A 22665-nucleotide genomic window follows, 5' to 3' on the forward strand; every position below is an offset into this window, starting at 1 on the left:
TCTTCAGTGCAAAAAAAATCTCTCTTTTTGACAGGTAGACATATTATCCTTTTTATGCAGTATTCATTTTCTGTTCAAGCACATGCATGTCTAATTGTTGAATGTTCGAACCTTATTTCTGAGATTAGTCAAATCCAACGATACTACACACATTTTTCCCAGCTCCAAACCTGCTTAGAAGTTCAAAATATTCTAGATATTTAGACACAGCTGAAAAGGAACATTATTTTCATGTAAACTAACAAATACTACTCTGTCATTAGATATATATACGTTAGTTCTTTGTGGTAAGGAGGAAAAAGGGGGGGATTACCTTGACAACATGCATGCAAACTATGAACAGTTAAATGCTGGCTATGACTTGGTTTTTAGCCACTCAACCATTTACAGATTGGCCTTCATTATCACATAATCATGACAGCATCTTAAATATCACTATACCCTCGGCATTTCTTACTTCAGGTAGCAAAAGCATATCTTCAACCAAAATATGATCTTTGATCCATGGTCATGACTTGGCCTTGAGCTGCTCAAGGCTCTGAAGTTGCACCTTCAGTAATGAATATTCATACCGCATCCTCTCCATCCGAGTTTCTATCATCATCATTTCTTCCTTAAGGTAGTAAAATCGCTTCTCCAACCACTCTATGTTCTCTGAACTGTAGCCACCAAGATCATTTATGTAGTTCCCATGAGTGACTATATGGACTTCAGGGACTCTATTTAGTAGTACAATGATGCTTATCTGCAAGCAAGGAGAAAAAGCCAAACTTGTCAGCTCAATATATTTGCTAAAGACAGGCACAAAAATCAGTTGAAAAAAGTCTACTGCTTTGCGAGGTATTCAATGGTAATTCTAGGAGCTCAGTTATGAGATAATTGAAAAGCAGCATCAGTCCCCCAAAATCAGAACATATTAGATACAAAGAATTAAAAAAATGATTCTTCAGACCAAATATTTTTCATAACTAGAAACCAAGATCACCATATTACTATTGTGCACAAATCCGGTGTGCCAAAGATAACTGCATACTGAAGTTACAATAAGCTCCTACTTTTCAATGTTCTACTATTTGGTATTTATTACACATTAGCTGGTTATATAGTTTACTGTTCTATAAATCCTTACTGATATGCTAGATGAATCTTAACGGAAAAATAAAGAACAAGTATGATACATGGAGTGCACCCCCTTCCTAGTAAGTCTTACTGTTGGGATATTAATACTATACTTAAAATCAGGTCACCATTGTCTGCTTATCCACATATACATTCTCCATAGTCCATGGAACAACGAATAATAGATGGAGACGACTCTGTTAAAATCATTCTGGGATATATAAATTCAATAAGATTCATGCAACACCGTCTCAATGCCCATTCACACAACCAAGATGTACGTAGAGGATACATGAAATAAATTAATCCGAGAAGATTGCCCACATGATTGCCTAACACTGTAGCTTGCGCACATGGTTCTAGTAAATCTACATTACAATTCACTAGCATAATATTGCATCGAAAATCAAGCAAAACTTACAACTCTATAAGGAATTTCAAACTAGAAAATGAACTGATATTTACAAGACCTGAAGCATTCCAGAGTGTTAAGGCTGTCCCTGTTATTCTTTAACCGCATGGAAAGCATTTAACCCCCGTCACCCCACCCCACCCCCCCAGGCCAAAAAAAAAAGAAGATAATATATGCCATCACTAATACATTCAAACAGAAATGTTCGCTCAATTATCATTTCATAGACCTCAGGATAGAAACTGACATAGTCATAATAACCTATGTGTGAAGTATACAAGGCCAGGAAGAAAACTTGCCTGCATTAGGATGAGAATTGAAACAAGTGCCAGAACTAAAATCAGAGGAAAATGGCTTTGAGTTTTGAGATATGAAACAAAGGAAGCCCATGATTCTCCAAAAATGGACGCCATGGATGAAACATATCCAAGATTTTCTTGCATAACCTTGTCAATCTTTGCACTGAAACTCCTAGTATCAGGCATGTCCTGTGGGGTCTTTATTGGACTTATTGTTGGATGTGACTTTTCCAAAGAACCTTCAACTTCTGACAAATTTTCTAATTCAGCTTCATTATCTTGAACTATGCCTGTATTCATGTCAGCAATTCCTGCAGTAAACAAGGAGCTGTCATATTACGAAAAAACATGAATCTATTGTTGCAAAGAAATTATCCCAGTACTGAAAAGATATTTACTACATATCATTGTTCTAGCCACATAGGAGGACTTCTAAATGACAAACCTTTTAATTTGCCGACTTTCTTCTGACTCAACAATTCCTGAGCCTAGAACACATGACATTCTGGATTAGCAATGTTAGATTTTCCCCTAGGCATTTTAACAAGAACAACAAAAGAAAAAAGAAACATACAATGTTGACCCAAATCCCGCAAACTTCTCGGCATTCCTCTCTTGTTGACTGCTCTATTTTCCCTGTAAATGTACGTCCACTAGGCATTAGTACAAACTTAAGTTTCAAAATATGGATTTAACTGAACAATTCTAAGCAATAATGTCATATATGAATTCCCAGCAATTTTAACATGTCAAACCACAAGATAGCAAAGTGGACACATAGTTGAAAGCATACATTTAATTCACTAGATTTATGACCTCAATGTTCATCATCATCACAAAGCTTTTCCTGATCACTTATAGAGTCAGGTAAACTACAAAGCAAAACTCTTAAGTTGAGAAGGCTCCATGGAAGGGTTTTTTGCATAACTTCCTAAAATAGGAAATCAACAACAAACCTCTAGAAATTTGTGTTGAAATCATGTATAAGGCAAATTTAGTCAAGAAACAAGCCTGCCACAAATCCTCCTAGGCTAATTGACAGGTAGGGCAATCAACCTTATTAGTCACTTTCTAAGCTCATTAGACCGAGCAACATACCAAATTCCACTAGACTTAGTGAGAGGATAGACATTGGGATATATAATTACCTTTGTTGTAGGGAACCATTTTCATCTCTAAGGCACAAAAAAACAAAAGGCTAAATAATATGCAGTCTAATTATGACTTCAATGCTTATTTATTTAAAAAAAAAGAAAAAATTACAGTAATATTTTTTACTTTTTGTATAACTATTTCAACAAATAAGCTATAGAAATATTGGATAACAATAATTAATAATGACAAGTAGCAAAATATCTGAATTGTTATACAGGAGACTGCAGGCTCAAGTCCAAACGAACAATGAGTAGATCATGCATGCTTTGTAAGCAAGGTTAAGGGTGCAAGAGATGCAATTGTCATCATCATGAACATAGGAATAATGTGTGAACTGCCTAAAGAAACAATTAGACAGAAACATAGTGATATTTGATAAGTGTCAGAAACAAATCGGATATGAATCATATATCAATATATCCATATTCTTATCCTCTTTTTTTTTTTGCTTTGAAAAAGGGGAAGGGGGGAGGAAGGGACAAGCCCACCCCCGCGTAGCAGCCCTCATTGGGCTCCCACCCTGCCAGGAGAATGTTCAATGCGGACAGAAATGACCGTATGTTGGGCACCCTGGCCGGTTTTACTCATACCCTCCCCACCCGTGGGCCTAGCTCAGTTGCCCCTCTGGGCTCCGGCACGAACCCTCCGTGTAAGTACGTCACACCTAGCACCACCGAGCCTACCAGCGGACCAATAGCCCTCCCAGACCCCGTGTCCGAGCAGGGAGCATCCGGTCTCCACAATTTAATCGACGCCCGCGCGTTTCGAACTCGAAACCACTTGGTTGGAAGTAAGGCTCCGATCCACTGGGCTACCACCTCAGTGGCCCTATCCCTTTTTAGCTGATGAACATAGATATCAATACGGATATTAAGTGGATGCTGAAATCATGCCCATATTTGTTTTAAAACAGACATGAATACAGATCAGATATTAAGAGTATCTATATAAATTGGATAGTTAAATTTTCTGAACCACCAAATCAAAGATATCACTGTTTGAAAGGTAAATTAAGTTACAGTTATTTTCCTTCAAAGTTCATGAAAGTTATACAATACTAAGTAGGATTGCAAACAAAATCGAAAATGGATCAGATAGCTGTCCACAAGTCGGACGGCTCGCCTAGCCCGCTGGAGCCCGAAGCCTCTTGAGAGGGCTCCGGCTAAAGTCTTAGGCCCGCCAGGCCGAGATGAGCTTGGAAAATAGGCCTGTTTAATAAATGAGCCAGGCTTGGGCTTGGAGATTAAATCCTAGCTTGAGCCCGGCTAGACACGATTTTTTATTTTTCTTATGCTATTTCTTTATGTTTGATGTGTTTGTAGACTTAATTGATAATTGTTGTTGATATGTAAACTTAATGAAGTAATAGACATGATGTAGGTAGTTGGCAATATTTAATTATTCATATTTAGAATATTTTAAATATTCTAAATAATTTTAGAACATTTTTAGTATTTTTTAAAAAAATAAAATGGTCATGAAGCTAAAGGCCCAGCCCAAAAGCCGAAATCCCAATAAGAGCCAAGCTCAGGCCTAGAAGGTGGGCCTAAAAGCCGGGCTGGGTCGGGCCTAGGTGAAAGAAAATTGTGTTGGCCTTTAGGAAAAGCCTAGCCTGACCCTAGCCCATGAGCAGGTCTACCATCCATATTCATATCCATTTTTCTTTAATATATATGGACAGGCACAGATATTAGAATCGGTTTCTAGTGTACAAGCTGAGATCTTTCCTTTCTCAAAAACAACAAATGATGTGCAAGAAGAGAGCTAGAGAGATTTGTTCTACCAGTGGACTATCCATTGAAGTAGGGATCCCACACTACATAGTATCATAACCAAAAAGAAAATGTAGGTAAGGGAGAAAAGGCAAAAAATGTAGGTGATGATCCCACACTAAAATTTGCATTCACGGCAGGATAGATTTGGATTTGGAAACAGATTCAAACAGATATTAGTCAGTCCATTTTCACCCTAGATCTGACCAGGTATTGCCTGCATCCGAAGTAAGGCTTGGTCTTGCCTGTAACCTACACAGTATCATGACTATAATGTTGTGATATTCTTCCCATATCACCCCTAAGCATGCAACTGTAAACAAAATGATGGAAGTGTGCAAACCACTTCCCACCAACCTCAAATTCTCAAGCCTCCCAAACACTTGCCACAAGTATGCTTAAGCATGTTATTAAAACCCTCAAGATGAAAGAATAAAGGAACATCTAAAATATGCTAGACCACATTGGTAAGGAATATGGTTTAACCTTACTAAACACAAAAAACTAGTTGCACTACAAATTTTAAGTAGAAGAAAATTTCTAGAAGTCATTACTCTAGTCTCATATTGTTTACTTAATTATGCCCATGATGTCATAATGAATGAATGAACTTTAAAGCTTGGAAACAATAAGACCTTGATTATGGTTGATGACACGTTGCATAAAATTTGAAATTAACATCTAAAATAATAATCTACAAATCAAGTTTTAAACAGGCAGTTTGATTGAAAAATTTTGCCTTGCAATTAAAACATAATGATTTAGACTTCTCATGCAACAGCTTCATTGATGCCCATGACCCTGTGGAGGCTATGTTTGAGTAATAAAAGAGAACACCAAAATATATTTGGACACCTATCTCCCAGCTTCCCTCTACTATGCCATCCTAGATTGATAATCATGAACCATATTATGAGTTTTTAATTCACAATATAATGATATCTCACAGCCAGATTACATCAAAAATGAGAATCAATGTCAAAATAGGCAGGCTCTCTAGGAATACTAATAAGTGCCTCTGTTGCAACAATAATAGGAATGGCTGCATATGCAATAATCCATCATCTGATTCATGTTTGCAGTAAATAAACACCAAGAAACTAAGACTGGTCATTATGAAACCATGAAGTAGAAATAAAATGACACTTATTTGAAAATGTAAATCCATACCTTTAAAAATAGTCTTCTTTGAAAATGACACATTTGAATACACTCGCAGAGTGCAACTATTTTCTTCATTATTACTTTGTTCCACATCCCATATACCCTGTACATGTAGCATCAAATATGCACAAGCAATAATGTTAAAATGCTGGCATTGAAGGCAGTATTACAAGAGGATAGAATCTTTCAGACCTTAATAAAAAGCAAACATTGAAAATATATTAACTACAAGATTAACTTCCATCCCAATGTAACTCGAATATGGAACCAAAATGTTGATCCATTAAAACAGAAATCAGGCGCTAAAACAGAATATTGTGATAATATCTTTAAATTTATCGAAGTAAGGGCTTAGGGTTGGGCTTATTGTGATAAGTTTCATTCCTTAAAAGAACTGAGAAAGAAAGTGCAGAGAGGATGTCATCACCACTAGTCAAGTAGGCCTACCAAAAACTTGCAACACAAAATATTGTCACATCCGTTTTTGTGATGCTTGGTAAATGTAACTCTGAAAAGTTTACACAGAGTCGGCAAAACATGAAGAGAGATCAACTAAAACTATCATAAATCATTTGGAATATCACTTATAATTGTTCATCAAGCCCACAAGCTCACATGATTGTGATATGGCTTGATGGTTATCATTATGGCTATCAATATGTAGCCTAATGGTTTGTCACAGAACTGTCATAAACAAGTTATAAAAAGAACTAGAAAATGGATGCATTGGAAATGGCTTGTCTAACAATTGGTTCCATGAATCAATTGTTAGATCAAAAATGAAGATACTCATCTCATTATGCTTTATTCTCAAAGCAGAAATAATCAAATTGCTAATTGGAAGAGATGAGGTTGGTTATGTGAAGGGGTTTTTCCAGTCACCCGCCTCATGTTTTAAATTCAACTTAAATGATTCATTATTCGACTCTCCAGGTATAGTGATGGCCGATGATGAACCAAAACATGTATACCACAAGCTTGGTCATTTTATTGTTATGTCCAAACACTTGAAACACCACCTGTGTATTACGATCTTGTACTACCATTGCACTAACAGAGATGCATGAGATCATGGCCTTTGTGTATGACCGGCTCATGTATTGCAAAACATGAACAATTATGACTTTGCAACTGATTTATCAATAAATTCAAAGATGGTCATTCTATAAACAGCAGCATTTGCCTTATTAAAGGAAAGCATACATTCAAACTTTTGAACTGGTATGGTCTATTTACCGGTCTATAAAGGTGCCAGAAATTCCAAAAGTGTGTTTCAGACTCTCCAGGTATTATGTTATGGAAAACTCATTGGAGGAGGTTAAAGGGTGTAAAAGAGCCTTTAAGATTAAATAATGCAGCATAGCTATTCTTACATTCCATTGATAAAGAAAAGTGATACCAAACAATCATTACTAAAAAGGATAAGCTTATCATCTCTCTGAATCGTTTCTGCACCTAAGCTAAGAAGTTTTCTTAGACATCATTTTCACTAAGACCACTAAAACAAAAATAAGTTCCAGAATTCATATCATAGTTGAAGATATTTTAGATTCCAGGTATGGTAAGCATCAAATCTTCCTAAACTACATTAAAGCATACTGCAACCAATAAAACAAAAACCAGTAGAGTTTTATCATTAGAAATATAGATGCACAACTTAAAAGTGTACTTAAATGATCCTTGTTGGACGTTTATTTTTCAGTTGACTGTAAGTTGCCAATCCGGTTTCACGCATCTACAAGTTAAGAACACAAAACACATCACAATGCAGGTTCTTTTAAAGCAACAATCAGAAAAGGAGCTTGGTGTACCCTATTAATGGAAAATAACTTCTTAAAAATAGATAATCATCATAATTGTTTCGTTCCAAAAAGTTAAGGGGAAAAAAGTACACAATTTTGATAATACCTAAGTGATAGTAGCATTAGATGATGATATTAAAGAAGTGCAAATATCAAACTTCATCAATCATTGAGATTGAACGACCCACCTCGACCTGAAAGTAATCCCCGTAAGGCACGTCACTAACTTGTTGTGATGTCTCAATCACTAAATGCCTGGTGCATCATGAAAGAATGAAAAGCCACGAGATTAACAATACTGGCTTGTCAAGCAAGAGTTACTTGAAGAACACAATGGGCAGAAAGACATTTAACACACTGATAACATGCACTGGAATGGCAAATGGCATGTTCATATTCTTAGTTAGAAACCATGAAATTGCAAGAATGCAAAATTCACCAAAATAGAAGAGAACCATGATCATTTGTAAAGTGAATTAGAAAAACTTATCAAGAGAAGGAAAAGACAATCCAATTCTACTACTCACTTGAACAAATACATTAGGAAGTGACCCTTATTCAGATATAGAGATAACAAGCTGGCAAAACATGTCAGTTTTGTCCATTGCTTCTTCATTCAATATGGTTTAATCAGAACAGGTGAATAATTGGTACACTTGAGAATTGCATATGTCTTTTTGCTTTAAGTGAAACCAAATCAGCAGCCATGCCAGAAGAAGGATCTAGCAACCAAGTATTACTTTTATCTTCCCAACAACTCACTATCATTACAATGTCCTTTCTCCAGCTATCATGCAAACTGCCCTATATTTTTCATTTATTACAGGGGAAAAGAAAAGCAAAACCAGTGGTTTGGATGCATAAGCAGATCCTGAGTTACTCATAATATCGACAGAAAGAACGTGTGCGCAAAAACAATACACACATAGCATAAGTTGAAAATGTCATATGACAGGAATTTTCCAAGCACCAATGATTCAAATCCTGTGGGACAGGGCCATCACAGTTTTTCCATAGAACAGGATGTACTGCATCCTGACACTTGGGATGGTGCATGTCCCATCCCATCCCGGTCTGCATCCCATCCTAACACTTGGGATAGTGGGACGTCCTACCATCCCACTGAGACTTAAATCCTTGCCAAACACTATTTGCAATCAAAATAATAGCAATAAAAGCAGCATCTGTGTTTGTGGATACTACAAAAATGCTGATAATGAAATTCCTGTAGCAAGTGTAATGTTGGTAGACCACCTTGGGTTCCGAGAACTCGAAGAAACATTAATAGGCTAAACATTACTCAATCTTCCATACAAAACCAAAGCCCAATCTTTGATAGGGTCTTCCATCTTCATTGTAAAATTTGAGTTTGACAGCAAATAGATGATGCCCCAGAAATGAATTTCAAGACACAGAGGGGCATTTAAATATTTCTTTAACATGTTAAAGTTACTTGCATTAAAGTTAAACTAGTACAGAATCTAGACTCTGAATTGAACAGATGATTTTAATGTGTATCAAAGGTGGTCTTATTGAGAAGGGAGAATCTAGTATAGGTTGAAAGGTCAAAAAAGAGGAACTGAAGAATTGGATGGAGGTATTAGCAGTGATTCTAAGCTTCCCCATCTCAGAAAATTAGTGTAGCACAGATATGAAAGGCATAGGCCATAGAGACATTCATGTAATTAACATTAAACTGGCAGGACAATGTTCGAACACTAAGCAATGATGACTGGTTTTGTATCCCAAACTTCCTGTGGACCTAAAGCTATAGCGAAATCAGAACTATGGGCACAACTAGCACTGGTCTGTGCGATGCACTAGAGAAAAAACATGTAGTGCACATCTATATCTGATTTAAGATTTTTATCGTTTGTTTATACTCCTACTTTATGAGATGCCCTTGTTTCTTCCTTAGTGTAGGAACTGGACTGCTGAAGTTGAATATACTAAAATGTGAATAGATATAAAAGGTAGGTAGTCGAGACAACTGGCTTCCACATGATTCCTTTCTGGTAGGTTACTTTCCTAGAGAAAATGTCCACAACAGCATATTTTCCCATTAAATTAAAATAAGGGACAATGTCAGTCATCCAAGCATGAAACTCATGTTCTTTGTGTTAAAATAGTTTTAGACAACTGGCACTGCAAAGTGGTAAAAGTGTGAAGAAAACGTTGTGTGCATGTAATTTGCAATGGTCGGTATCATAACTACCTAGTCATATGATAAATGTACAAAGACATTTCTCTTACATGTCAGTGCATTTTAATATTTTAATCAAGAACATATATGACAAGGGAAAAAGAATATAATCTACCTGTTTCTATATGCACGAAATTTCTGGACCTCCTGGCAGTTACCAAATTTTGCACCTTAAATACAACTAGGAGAAATCAATATAGGTATTACATGAATAAAAATCTATTCAAGATGCATAAAACAGTTTTGTTTATATGCAATGGGAAATCAGGGGGACTTCGACATACCAAGATATATCTTGACAGGATGCAGAAACGAGATATCACGCACATGTCCAAATTGTTCGTGCTGACACCATGGAGTGCACTTCAAATCTGAAAATGCATGAGAATTGCATCAGCACTACAATATCTCAAAATTCAAACAATAGTCACCAACAAAACAGAAGTACCAGCAAGAGAAAATGCTAATTAGCTATGCAACTTACCCTTGTCACCACATCTTTTATGGAAGCTTTCTAGAAAGTCAGCAGCAGAATCAGAGATAAATAGACTGAAAAAATCCTCCACACAGACCTATGAGCCATAAAATTAGCATTTGTAAAAAAAATGATGAGGCATGATGTAGCTAAGTGAACTAATAAAAATGAATTTTGCATTACCGGGAAATTTGCCTCTGCAACCATCGTAAAGTATTCAGGTACTGCAGAGTAGAAGATATTAGAGCCAAAAGCAAGATAGGAGAGATGAATTACATATAGAAACTTATCAGATATACACAAGTAACAAAAAAACATTTAAACACAGTATCATCAAAGAGCAGTTGTTAAATGAAAAAATGCAATTAAACTACTAATAACATATGCAGATTCCATGTGACATTAGACAAAAACCAGCAGTACTTACTCATAGGAGAATCAACATCGTCAAGCTTCCAAGTAATAGGATTTCGTGGAGATGAATGTTCAGCATTTTCTTCACCTATACTCTCGTGAACTTCTAAGAGCTTTATGGACATACTGATGTCATTTTTACCATTAGACAAAGGATTGCGTTCTTCTGATATATCAGCATCTTTATTCCTGATTCAATGACATGAATTAGATCAATATAGTGAGATATTATAATTGCTGTCAGTTATGTTTAACATGGGTAACCTGTCTGAGGATAATGAAGCATCAGCTAATTGTTTAGATCCGCTTAGTCCTTCCAAGTTAACAATGGCATTGTCTTGGCTGCTGGAATCAGATTGTGTGTCCTGAAGTAGAAAGGAGATTACCAATCACTAATAATCAATTGCAGAAAGTGAACGACTGATTGAAAAGATTTCCAGAATGGGAGAATGCAAGCTAATCCTTGCATAGCAGAAAAGCCTAAAAGGACTGACTATTTGATAATTTTAATGAAGCACAATACCTAAAGAAGAGATATCCTCAGCATGATATCGATAATATCATCTACGAAAAGCATCAGAGCATAATCAATTCCACACAAATAGTGTAAAACTACAGTTTTGCACCCACTTCATAATACATCCACCATCCTAAGATAAAAATCTTCAACACAACCACAAACACACTTAACTTTAGTGTTTCAAAAATGTAATATGTTGTTCCATCATTATTTGAAACCCTATATCATATGTTTCTTTGAAATGTAAAGATCAAATAGAAAGGTCACAATTTATTTTTACAACATCTAAATTATTTATGTGAAGGCACTTCTTAGATTTTATAATCTGAAATTTTCTAGAACTCCACTCCCCTACTCCTAGATCTGCTCTCAGTTCAGCTAGGAATCAAGCTGCTTATCCGAAGCAGAAGATTATCAACTGAGCAGCTATGGGCCTAGGAAAAGTAAGTGATTAAGAAGCAGTTTGGGTTACAGAGTAATCAAATTGGACAATCATATTTCACATCATATTATATGATTAAACATACAAAATACATGGTGGATACAAGACTCTTGTTGTCAATAGTTATAGTTCTTGTTAAAAATAATAATAATAATATGCACATTCAAAAGCAAGGTTCGCCATCTCGTACCTGACCTTGTACAAGTACCACTTTATTACAATGTCGGTATGCGATATGGTACGAGATAGTGAAACATACTGGGTGTCAGTATGGTATGAGACTGCATACCAATTCGGTATTGGTATGGTACGATACATCCGGTACGGTATGATGCCGACCGGTACAGCAAATCTTATTCAAAAGCATATACACATAGATCATGAAAACCATATCCGCACTTCTACAATGAGCAAAACAAAAGATACATCAAAAATGATTTTTCAAAAAAAAAACAAAATGAAAAGAAAAAACAAAACTTGTACTACAAGACTAAAGAATGATCTATAGCAGAATGGAAATAATTTGAGGTGTAGTTACCATGGAAGAGCATTTTTTCTTGAACTAGATTTAGGTCAACCTCAAGCAGTTCATACTATCGGTTTTACAAAGAGTTCATGTCCCTGAATATTATGCCTATGACAGGATTAGTGGGCATCCATGATCAAGAAAAGCAGCATCTCAATAGATACTTAAAAAGGCTAGTTTAGCTAGGCATCAAAATGTCAGATAACGAAAACGAGTGAAATGATTGAACCATGATGTCAGGCTAAATGATCTCCAGCCCTAAGAATTTGCATTGTAGGTCAAAAAATACAAGAGGAAGAAGAAGAAGAAGAATATACATTAGATTCACACATCTGCATAGGCCATTCAGCTGAGTCTAATGAAAGCTAAAAAAGGATTCAGCCATGCACAGTTAAATGATATTAAAGGCTGCACACAGGTACATATTTATAACCAACCTATCAATAATCTGCAGGCAACACCCTCGAGAACATGTCCTAAGAATGTGTACGATAGCTTTAGGCTTCTCTCTTTACATATAACACAAAAGGCTTCATCTCCAACATGTTCACTGGATTCTGAAGCTATTTCCACAGTTTCTCGAGCCCAAGTAATTAGATCGTAAAACAAAAATCAAAGCAACAACAAGGAGTAGGATTTTTGTTTTCTTTCACTGCTACTCAGCATCCTCTGACATGCATTGCATGTCCCCACTAGATTAAATCAAGAGTGCTTCATTTGATTCATACATCTACACAAGCCACTCAATAAGGTCCCACAAGAAGTGATATACAATAAGAAACGACTTCACATATGCACACTTTAAATGATTTGAAGACAGAGGATAAGAATATACTGTAAACGATGCAAACATATAATGTAGTATATGTATACAAATTTGGACACATAATACACACATCTCAATAATCACATGCCTTCAACACTAATAAGTGCAGTACATGATGCAGCAAAAAAAGGTGAAATAAGATTGAAATATTACAAATTAGAGACTTAAAATGTATCAAATTTTACAAGCTTCAAATTTCTTGTTTCAAGCCTAGAAACTCTGCTCAATAAACACCAAATTGGTCATAGATTAAAATGAAGAAACTGCTGACCTGACGATCCTGAGAGGCATTGGCGTCACTGCTATGCTGTGCCCAACCATCAATAATAAGCCGATAAGCTTCATCACGTGACAAAAAAGATCCAAAGAAGTGCTGCCAGTTCAAAAATCAATAAAAAAGGTTCCTAAAGCAAATCTGTAAGTCAAACTAAAGAATGCATACATAAATTAATAACAAAGCAGCTCCTAAAACCAACAGATTTTATAGCTAGTGAATTGTTATTAACCTTGAAAAAAAAATTCAGGCTATAGCATATTACAAATAGTCTCAAATAAATAAAGCCATTTATGCATCAGCTAATACAGCCCAATTTTTCTTACCTTTTTCCCTCCTGCAACAATTTCTATAGCATTAGGAAAGATTGCAGCAGTCTTTGCTTTACGAACACACGTGACTTCATGAAAAGGAATTGTTTTCTGCATAATCAAATTGCAATCAGTTCAACCCATTATTACAGACTAAGGGCAGAACTACCTAACAACAAGAAAGATTAGAAGCCAACACTATTTTATGATACCAAAACATGGAACCACATTGTTTTCCCGAAATTCCAACAAGTTTTACAGGACATAAAACATATAAAATAAAAGATACAGAAGATCGACCAACAAGATCTAGAAAGACAAACACTACAAGGTTACTCAAACAGAAAGTGGGCTGGAAATTAAGGGTGATGGAGGGATATAATGCATTCATATCATAAGATGAGTTTGTCAGGGCCCTATATCCACATATGATCCATCATTCTCCATCATTCATTCTATAGGAACCAATTGATGCAGTTTTAAAACCAAGTTCATTGATGCAGGATAAGTGTTCCAAAGATCATAACTATCAAAAACCAAAATATGATTTCAAAGTTAAAAACCAAGTTAATCTGCAATTACTAAAGCAGTTTTAAAAACTTCACCATGTGTCACCAAAGATCATTGATGCAGGATAAGTGCTCCAAATATCATAACTATCAAAAACCAAAATATGATTTTAAAGTTAAAATTTGCTCATGTCTTTGCAGAGATGTGCAGACAGATGCTTTGGAACAAAGAAGCAACATAAAATTAGTGAGGGCGTGGGCAGTATAACCAATAACTTAGTAGTGAAACTTTCAGGCCTTTGTGGAGTTCAATTTCAGTCCTGATAAAAGTTCCAAATCCAAAAATAATTAACTTAGGTTGATCTTTGTCCCAAGTCCTCAAGACATGTCGTATTTCCTTGATCTTTTATTATAACCCTAATATTAAGAGAAAATCTTCTCTTGGTTCCAGCTGCAAAAATACTAAAGAGTAAGGGCAGAGAACAGATGCAATTCAGTGATCAAGAAAGAAAATTTCTATGCTAACTTCTCTAGTGCATGCAACCAGAGGCATGTAGATAATCACAGGCATTTCATAATTTTAGGATGCGATGAGTGCAAGGTTCCCTGCATCCTCTGGTCAATACGATTTACCTTGTAAATAAATTGGCACCAGAATAATACAAACAATTGCCTTGTAAGTTGTAACACCAACTGGGTGGAAACAGTGTTAGAATTCTCTATTACAAATAAGGAAGTCATGAACAATTACCTTTATAAAAACCATTTTCAAATTGTACCGATAGAAACTTTACTATAGCAACTTGAGAACGAGTGGAGTGAATAGATAAAGTGGATCTGAATAAAATTAGAGATGAAGAAGTGAATTTGCACTAAATTAGAGATGAACAAGTGGATCTAAAGCAAGGTTTTCCAAAGTTGAGATGAACTATAGCAAAAGAGAGGTAATATAGCAGCAATGGTATGAAAACTGAAATGACCCATCAAGAGGCTACGAGCACAGAAAAGCACTGAAACAACTTATAAGCACAAGCTGCATAGCTGCAAGCTCCGTGACACGCTAGTTTTCAGGCGAAATGAGATGTTCCCAAGAGAAACTGGGGGACCAGCATCAGTATTTAGAAAAGCAATGAGAGAAATAAAAAGCAACAAAATAGAAGCTACAATTCATCTAGCCTCTTGACGAGGCTTCAGTCAAGGCAAATTACCAATGAACCTACAAAACGGCGATGTTAGTGTAACAGGATCAGCTGTTGATCATCACAGAAAAGATATGGAAGAGAGAAAAGAGCAGCAGCAGATAAATATGAAAAAAGATAAAGAAGAATAGAAAAAGAAAAGAAAAGAAGAGGCAGAATCAAAGAGGTGGACAGAGAGAAGGATGTGTCGCACAGCATCAAACAGAGATCCGTGCAACACTACTTATTCATAAAAGGGGACCAGCCACTTAATTAGGAAGGGTAAGCCAAAATAGCCCTAATTAGATGTTGGTTTACATATAAACCCGAACAGGTCACCCTAGGCTCAATTCGGGCTTAACTAATAACCACTAGATAGAAAACTATGCTGAACCATATCAGCACTGATCTGAACCGTATTATCCCTGTTTTCATCAATATTCATCAACACACACCCCTCAAGCTGGAGCATGAATGTCCATCATGCCAAGCCCATCAATTATATTCTTCGACTGATCTCATCTGATAGATTTGGTTAAAACATCAGCCAACTGAGAATCTTATCTGACATAGGGTGTACAAAGTTCCTTGGTGACCACTTTTTCTTGAACAAAGCATAGATCAACCTCTATATGCTAGGTCGTCTCATGAAATACAGAATTACCGGCAATATGAATGGCTGTTTGTTTATCGCATAGTACCTAATTATAATTGTATTAAAGTTCTCTAACTATTTCAACCTAATGAATAAAACAAAAAATATACAAAGTTTTTGTTTAACTCCGAAGTTAAAAAAAAAGGAAGCTTAAAGACAAATTTGTTGCAATTAAAATGGGTAACACCTTTAACTTTAAGCTTTATCATACGTATTTAGAATAAAATTCAACATGAGACAACCCATTAGCATTAGTAATAAAACAATCAAGCAACTGGCAGATATGCAAAAGATATGACATATAGCCATAGCCATAGGAATACACAGATATCTTTTCCAAACTTAAAAAATCAGTACATACCTTTGTCTCAAATCCAAAAATGTTGGAATAGAAGCAGATATGACGAATAAACAAATACATGTGTCCCTGCCAAAAAAAACAAAATGAAATAAAAGGCATAAAAATGTAAAATAACCTAGCCAGCAAGGATAACATGAAAGGAATATTGACCATGTACAGTATGCTCAAGGATAGTCACAAGCCTTATCCCATGCTTTGCATTAAGAAGCTAAATATAAAGGTGATAACGAAAAATAGATGACAACCAACTTAGGACATGCCATCCACCAAGTCAAAAACAATTCCAAAAGTATACTTGTCAAGAAAAATAAGTACCTGAAGAAGAATATTTTCTTGGAGAGCGCAGTTAAAATCCTGAACAAGGACCTATAGGAATTATTAATAATTAGGATTTTAATATATGAACTATTTATAAAAGCAAAAGCAGCATGAAGCTTAAAAATCATGACAAAGTTATACAAGACAAAGGAGTACAGGGGGTGAGAGAACACACTTGTGTTAACCAATACCAGAAGCACAAAACTTGGCATTTCTAGGAATGCATGGTCTCCTCTTTCTCGATAATCTATTTATTATTTAAAATATCTGAATCTTGCAGGAAGCTAGTTTACATTGTTCATACTTTACAATCTACTGACTAGCATAGCAATTGATAACAGTTCATAATTTATAATAGACATTCAATACATTGCATGCACAATAATTTTTAACTAACAATTAATTAATTCGATAATTTTGGAAACAATGGTCTCTGGATGTTGTTGAGAAAGGTCATAATGTAATATTTAGTGGACCAGATGAGTTACATTCTGAAAATTGGCCCGGCCCTTTATATGGTACTATTTACCTACTGATAGGCTATATCCAATCTAGGTCAAGCTCATACCCAGTAAAATGCTTCAAATGGGTCAAGCTAAGTGGGTCAAGCTAAGTCATATTTGATCAATTAGGTGGGCTGGGTCAAGTCAAGTCATGAAAGAGAATAACCTGCTAGCATATCAGGATAAAATTTTTGGCCAAGCATAATACATTTATACAAGATTGTTAGTTGGACAGATACATGTAGGGCACTGATATATCATTCAAGTCAAACCACTTAGAGTCAAGCCATGGGGTTGTTAGAGGCTTCATGTCAAACAACACTGACTCATTAACATGTCAGATCAAGCTCCAGCTAGACCTTAATAACAATTTTGACACATGGACATTATTTTAAAAAATAAAAATAAATAAAACCGTGCTTTTTAAAAGTTATTTGTTCAGCTTTTAGTGCTTAATAAGCACTCTCATATTTGGAAGAGATACTCTCATGTATCAATATCATTGTCAACATATTTTGAAGAGGGAATGACCATGGAAATGTATTTATAGTTTGATTATCTGTCTCCAGCATTTCAAGAAGGAAGCAATAATAGATGCACCCACTTATAACAATATTGGATGAAAATACCTTCTCACTAATGTTAGGCTCACACAAGTGGGGATCCCTAATTCTGGTAGGTAAGAGGTTGCATGTTCGATTACTAGAAAGTGGATGTCTTCAGCATCTATCTTAATAAAGAGAAGTGAGGGAGATGGGAGAGGAAATGCCAAGGGAGACAGAGTGGTGTAGCTGTAGAGTTTGGGACAGGACGTGCAAAATTAGCCTTGCTCTGCCCAGCCCAATTTTCGGCAGGCCTGGGCAAATGAGCCAGGAGAAACCAAAATCTTTAGGCCTAAATAAAAATCAAGGTAGCCCCAAGCTCACCACATCGTAACCCAACCCAGACAAATATATAATAAATATTAATATATTCACATATGACTTATACTATGTTACATTTTATATTTAATGCATATATTATAAAAAAGTAAATAAAAGAAGGAACATAGGAACCCTAAAACTGAAATATTCAAATCCTAGTACACATTCTCCCTCCCCTATATAGGGATTGCTACAGATTTTGAGTCTACACAAGGCAAGGAAAGAAACATCTGAGCCTTTTGATTGACTTGCATGACCCAAAGACATGATGAGAGCTTCATGAGCACCATCAAGCATCACTGGAGCTTGCCAAATTTTCGGTCTTAGTGTCTATTTGTTTTTATTTTATTTTTTTCTGTCTTAGTGGTTTTAGTCCATTTTTGGTTCAGTTTATTTGTGAAAAGGACTGAATTCAAGTGACTAAGTTCAATCACATGATTAGCTGGAGGTTCATTTCATGAATAAAAGTAGGGCAGTTACTGTTCATGGTACTGTGAACAGTAGCATTACAGCTATAATACGTGACTATTTAAGGGTTACTTTTCACGTTTTTTTAATGGCGATGGTGATGTATGTTTGCTTTTTTAATGAATGGAAGAATTCCTTCTTTTTTGCATGTGAGGCGTGGAATATGGGTGTGAGGCCCTCGGAATTCTCCTATTAAACCGGTGTAAGACTGATACCCTTCTTCCTTAACTTTGTGGTTCTCTTTTGCATCCAGTTTCCAGCTTTTTAATTTTCTATTCTTTGCTGGTTGTATTTCTATTATCAAAGCCTTTCATCTATCAGCCTCAAAAGTGATCAATATAACATCTGTTAGCAGCCAAATAACAGCTATTTTCTAGGACTGATCTGGATTGCTAACAGGTCACCTTGGCTGGCTGCTTTCCGTTATACAGCCATTCAGAAGAACACCTAAATAGAACTCCAAATCTGTGTTGGTTTTTTTTTTCCTTTGCTTACTTATGTTTCAGATCTGAAATAGACAAATCTGTGTTAAGCCTTTGGTTTCCCCCCTCAAAACCCTAATCCTTATGCACAAAGGTCCTTAAGTGTCAAGTCTACCACTTGCTTGCAAATAGATCTGATTACTGGTATCCTTAATGGTTCAGCACGTAGGAACGTATACGGCTGATGCCTAATAATTGCAACACATTCATCTAGATGAACAAAGATCCATCGCTTTGCATCCTTCAAAGATTTTTGGACCTTCAAAACTTTTGTTGCTAGATCTTGTTCTTCATTTGTGCAAAGCTATTACTCAAATATGATTTCAGTAGTTTGCATTTAGACATCCACATCTAGTAGTTTGAGTCCTAAGTGTAGTAGCTTCTTAATTCTAATTTTCAGATTGTTGTTTAGTATCGCACAACATCATGATTTCAATTGTTTCTATCCATAGCATTTAAGATTTGCATAAGTTCAAGTTAAGGTTTGCCATATTTGTGTGGCATCACTTACTAGATTCCCTAAGGTTGTCCTGCATCACCCCTTCCCTTGCAATAGATGCCCTTCCTCCATGATTTGTTGATGAACACCACCAACTCCCCTACTCCTCTCATGTAGGGGAATGCCTATCCCTCCTTCCCTCCTGCCTCTCTCTCTCTAAGGACCAAAGCCACTTGCCATGGGGAGCCCTCCCTCTCCCCTCTCTCCTTCTTTCTCTTGCCCCCCACCCCCTTCTCTCGACCTAAGCTACCTGCCAACCTAAATACTCCCCCTTCTCTCAAGCATGTTAATAACACAAAATAAGAACAATGGTCACAAGTCCTACATCAAGACTAATCTGATCATTAATTTGGCAGAGAAATAAATTAAAATGACAAAAAGTTAACAAAGGTTAGGTTCTAGAGTTGATATGTTTATTTAAAATGAAAAGACACAACTCACTGCTAATGGAAGAAGGATTTTAATCTTAAAACAGGTAAGCAATGACCCCCGGTTTGTGTCTTTCTCTAATCCTAACTAACAAGTCAAACTTAATAGCAAGTTCCAACTAGACAAAAATTTGTTGTAGCAATATTCTTGTTCAATGCAAGCAATCTAATGCAAGGAGGCTACCCTAACTAAGGAATCACAAATTCACCAGTGACCCCTATACACGTTGCAAGCCAATCTCTACGAGTTAAACGTTTTAGAGATGCTAAACTAAATTATTTGGCCGCTATTTTGACTCCGCACAATACATTAACATTATCTGGGAGTAACCAACATGATACGTTGAAATAATTCAGCAACAGCAACTTGACAGAAACCAATATCATCCAAAATTGACAGATTACCCTTTGATTTCCATATGGACATGATCTTTAAACCTAAAACCAAATGCAAGAATGCTAATGATTAGGTTAAAAATTAACAAACTATAGGAATAGCCAATCAAACTCCATATCCCAAAGATCACAGTTGAGAAGCATACGAGCCACCTCCATTACATCTCAAGCAAAGACAAGAAGTCCACTCACCTCATCAGGGGGGAGCCGGAACAGCAGCCGATACTCTTCGCTTCTCATCGAGAGTGCTTGAGTCTGAAACCGAGAACAATCAAGAAACAATCACGCAAAATCCAATCCAAGCAAGAAGACATCAGAAAAAGGCGGGAAGTCGGGAACGAAAGAGGGTACCAAGCCGTCGACATCCCTTCGCTCGGATGGATCGCCGGAGTGCCCGGAGGATGTCTCGGAGGCGGCGTCCACTTCCTGCCTCGCCGCCCTGGACGGCGAGGAGCGGCAGGGTTGCTCCATTGTTCCCGGGTGCTCCATCTTCTCCATGATCGGCGAGGCGACCGCCATGGGTGGGAATCGAGCTCGCTAGGGTTCCAAGAACGGGAAGGGAAAACGAGAAGGAGAGTGAAGGGCTGGGAGGAGAGGGAAATCCGTTCCCGGTGGGTGGAGCGTTTCCTTTAAATAACAGTGGTTGTTGAGTGTCAGGGAATCGGCGGAGGGGGACGAGCGAGAAGTGCAAGAAAGGATCGGGAGATTTTTGGACGGGTTTTGAGGGGTGTGGGGCCCAGAGACTAACAAGAACGGGGTTGGAACGGTGTGAAGAAAAGGTCGCGCACCGTCTTGACTTCCGCGGCCGACGACTGCGACGGACGTCGGGCCGTTCGCGCGCGGGTGAGCGTGACGACGGAGGCGAGCAGACGGTGCGAGTGCCTCGCAAAATAAAAGAGAAGACTTCCGAGAATTAAGGTGAGATGTTGGTCATCTCGGTTGGTACGGGAAAAATTGGAAATATTTAAACATTTTTGGCAGTTAAAATATGATTTTAAAAGAATGCACGGTACCTTTGTATCGTATGAATCGAAATTTTGACGGGATAACACTATGAAAACTGAGAGCAACCTTACATTGGGAGCCTCCATCTGACTATCTTAAAATAAATTTTGATGGTAGTCTGTAGATGTACAGGCGTTGCCTTTATGATCAGAAATCGCAAGTCCAAAATGATTACAGCGAGAGGGCACCACATCTTTAAGTTATCAGTTCCCGAAGCGAAATTCAGAGCCGACTAGGAGTGAGTCTTCTATACGAGATGAGTTTTAGAGATCCAGAGCATCATTCTGGAGGGGAACTCAACGGAGGTGATTGAGTGGATTCTACAGGAGGAGCCGGAGGTGCTCGAGAGAAGACATTTGGCGGCTATTGAGGGAGTGATATTTTTCAAGTTGTGCATGTGTTTCGGAAAGTGAACAGAGCTACTCATTCGGTCACCTTCTTTGTTGCTCATCATTCTGAAAATATTCTATAGACTCACTTTGTATTTATTTTTCCATCTTTGTGAAGTATTTTGTCCTTTGATTCAAATGGCAGCGTTCACATAAAACTAGTATGAGCTGCCGATATATATATATATATATATATATATATATATATATATATATATATATATATATATATGTATGTATATATATATGTATGTATATATATATGTATGTATATATATATGTATGTATATATATAAGAAAAATAAAGAAGAAGAAGAAGAGAGCAATGGCTATAAGCTCAGGTGAACAGAAGATGCTAGATTTAAATATGAGTGGCAGCGAATAACCTACTTTTTCAATTAAAAAAAAAAGACAATGAAAGATTCAGTTATGGAGAAGGCATGAACTCAATCCCAAATTATTAGAGATACTACATTAGCACTCAAATCTTACACAAAATAGAGTTACATTCTTGATTCGTAAAACTCTTATTCATCCTCTTACGCAAAAGAGGTCCCATTTCATTGTCACGTTTTAAGAATCGCTGGCGATATCCAGGAAGAGAAAGTAGCACACAGCTATATCGTTCGTCTCGACGATTATTCCATAGGATGGTGACCGGAGGCCCCATATCGTTAGGTCCCTCTCGGTGCTCGCTAATTTAAGCCCTGATGTCAATGGCTGCAATGTGAAATGAATTAGTATCGCTTTGGGATGGTAGTTTGGTCGTAACCACCAGTCCCTCCATTTGAGGTGGACTTTGCTTCTTACTGCACCAAATAACATGGTGATGTTTAT

The 22665-nt window shown here is 36.7% G+C and overlaps 1 protein-coding gene across 2 annotated transcripts; it reads right to left on the minus strand.

The window, feature by feature from the left end:
• Positions 1–199: 199 nt before the first annotated feature.
• LOC103713592 (protein VASCULAR ASSOCIATED DEATH 1, chloroplastic) lies at positions 200–21275 on the minus strand. Of its 2 annotated transcripts, none has more exons than XM_026807152.2 (18): positions 20786–21275; positions 20627–20689; positions 16733–16771; positions 16418–16483; positions 13730–13825; positions 13401–13502; positions 11080–11180; positions 10829–11004; positions 10585–10625; positions 10411–10498; positions 10211–10297; positions 10042–10096; positions 7912–7978; positions 5928–6024; positions 2405–2466; positions 2276–2318; positions 1831–2141; positions 200–745 (listed from the first exon to the last, which is right to left on the minus strand). In XM_026807152.2, exons 1-18 carry the CDS (start codon positions 20951–20953, stop codon positions 509–511), a joined length of 1899 nt encoding a protein of 632 aa, XP_026662953.2. In that variant the 5' UTR covers positions 20954–21275; the 3' UTR covers positions 200–508. The 2 variants fall into 2 exon arrangements, with proteins under 2 accessions (XP_026662953.2, XP_008798797.2); XM_008800575.4 differs by having other exon boundaries at positions 16733–16783; positions 20786–21274.
• Between the last annotated feature and the right edge of the window lie 1390 nt (positions 21276–22665).

This window comes from Phoenix dactylifera, chromosome 2 (genome assembly GCF_009389715.1).
Source record: "Phoenix dactylifera cultivar Barhee BC4 chromosome 2, palm_55x_up_171113_PBpolish2nd_filt_p, whole genome shotgun sequence".
Lineage (NCBI taxonomy): Eukaryota > Viridiplantae > Streptophyta > Magnoliopsida > Arecales > Arecaceae > Phoenix > Phoenix dactylifera.

Coding starts and splice junctions, on each gene's coding strand:
- LOC103713592 (XM_008800575.4), bottom strand. CDS start 20,953: ATGGCGGTCGCCTCGCCGATCATGGAGAAGATGGAGCACCCGGGAACA. Junction 16,784..20,626: donor TCCGGCTCCCCCCTGATGAG/GTGAGTGGACTT, acceptor TAATTCCTATAG/GTCCTTGTTCAGGATTTTAA. Junction 10,298..10,410: donor TAAAAGATGTGGTGACAAGG/GTAAGTTGCATA, acceptor ATGCATTTTCAG/ATTTGAAGTGCACTCCATGG.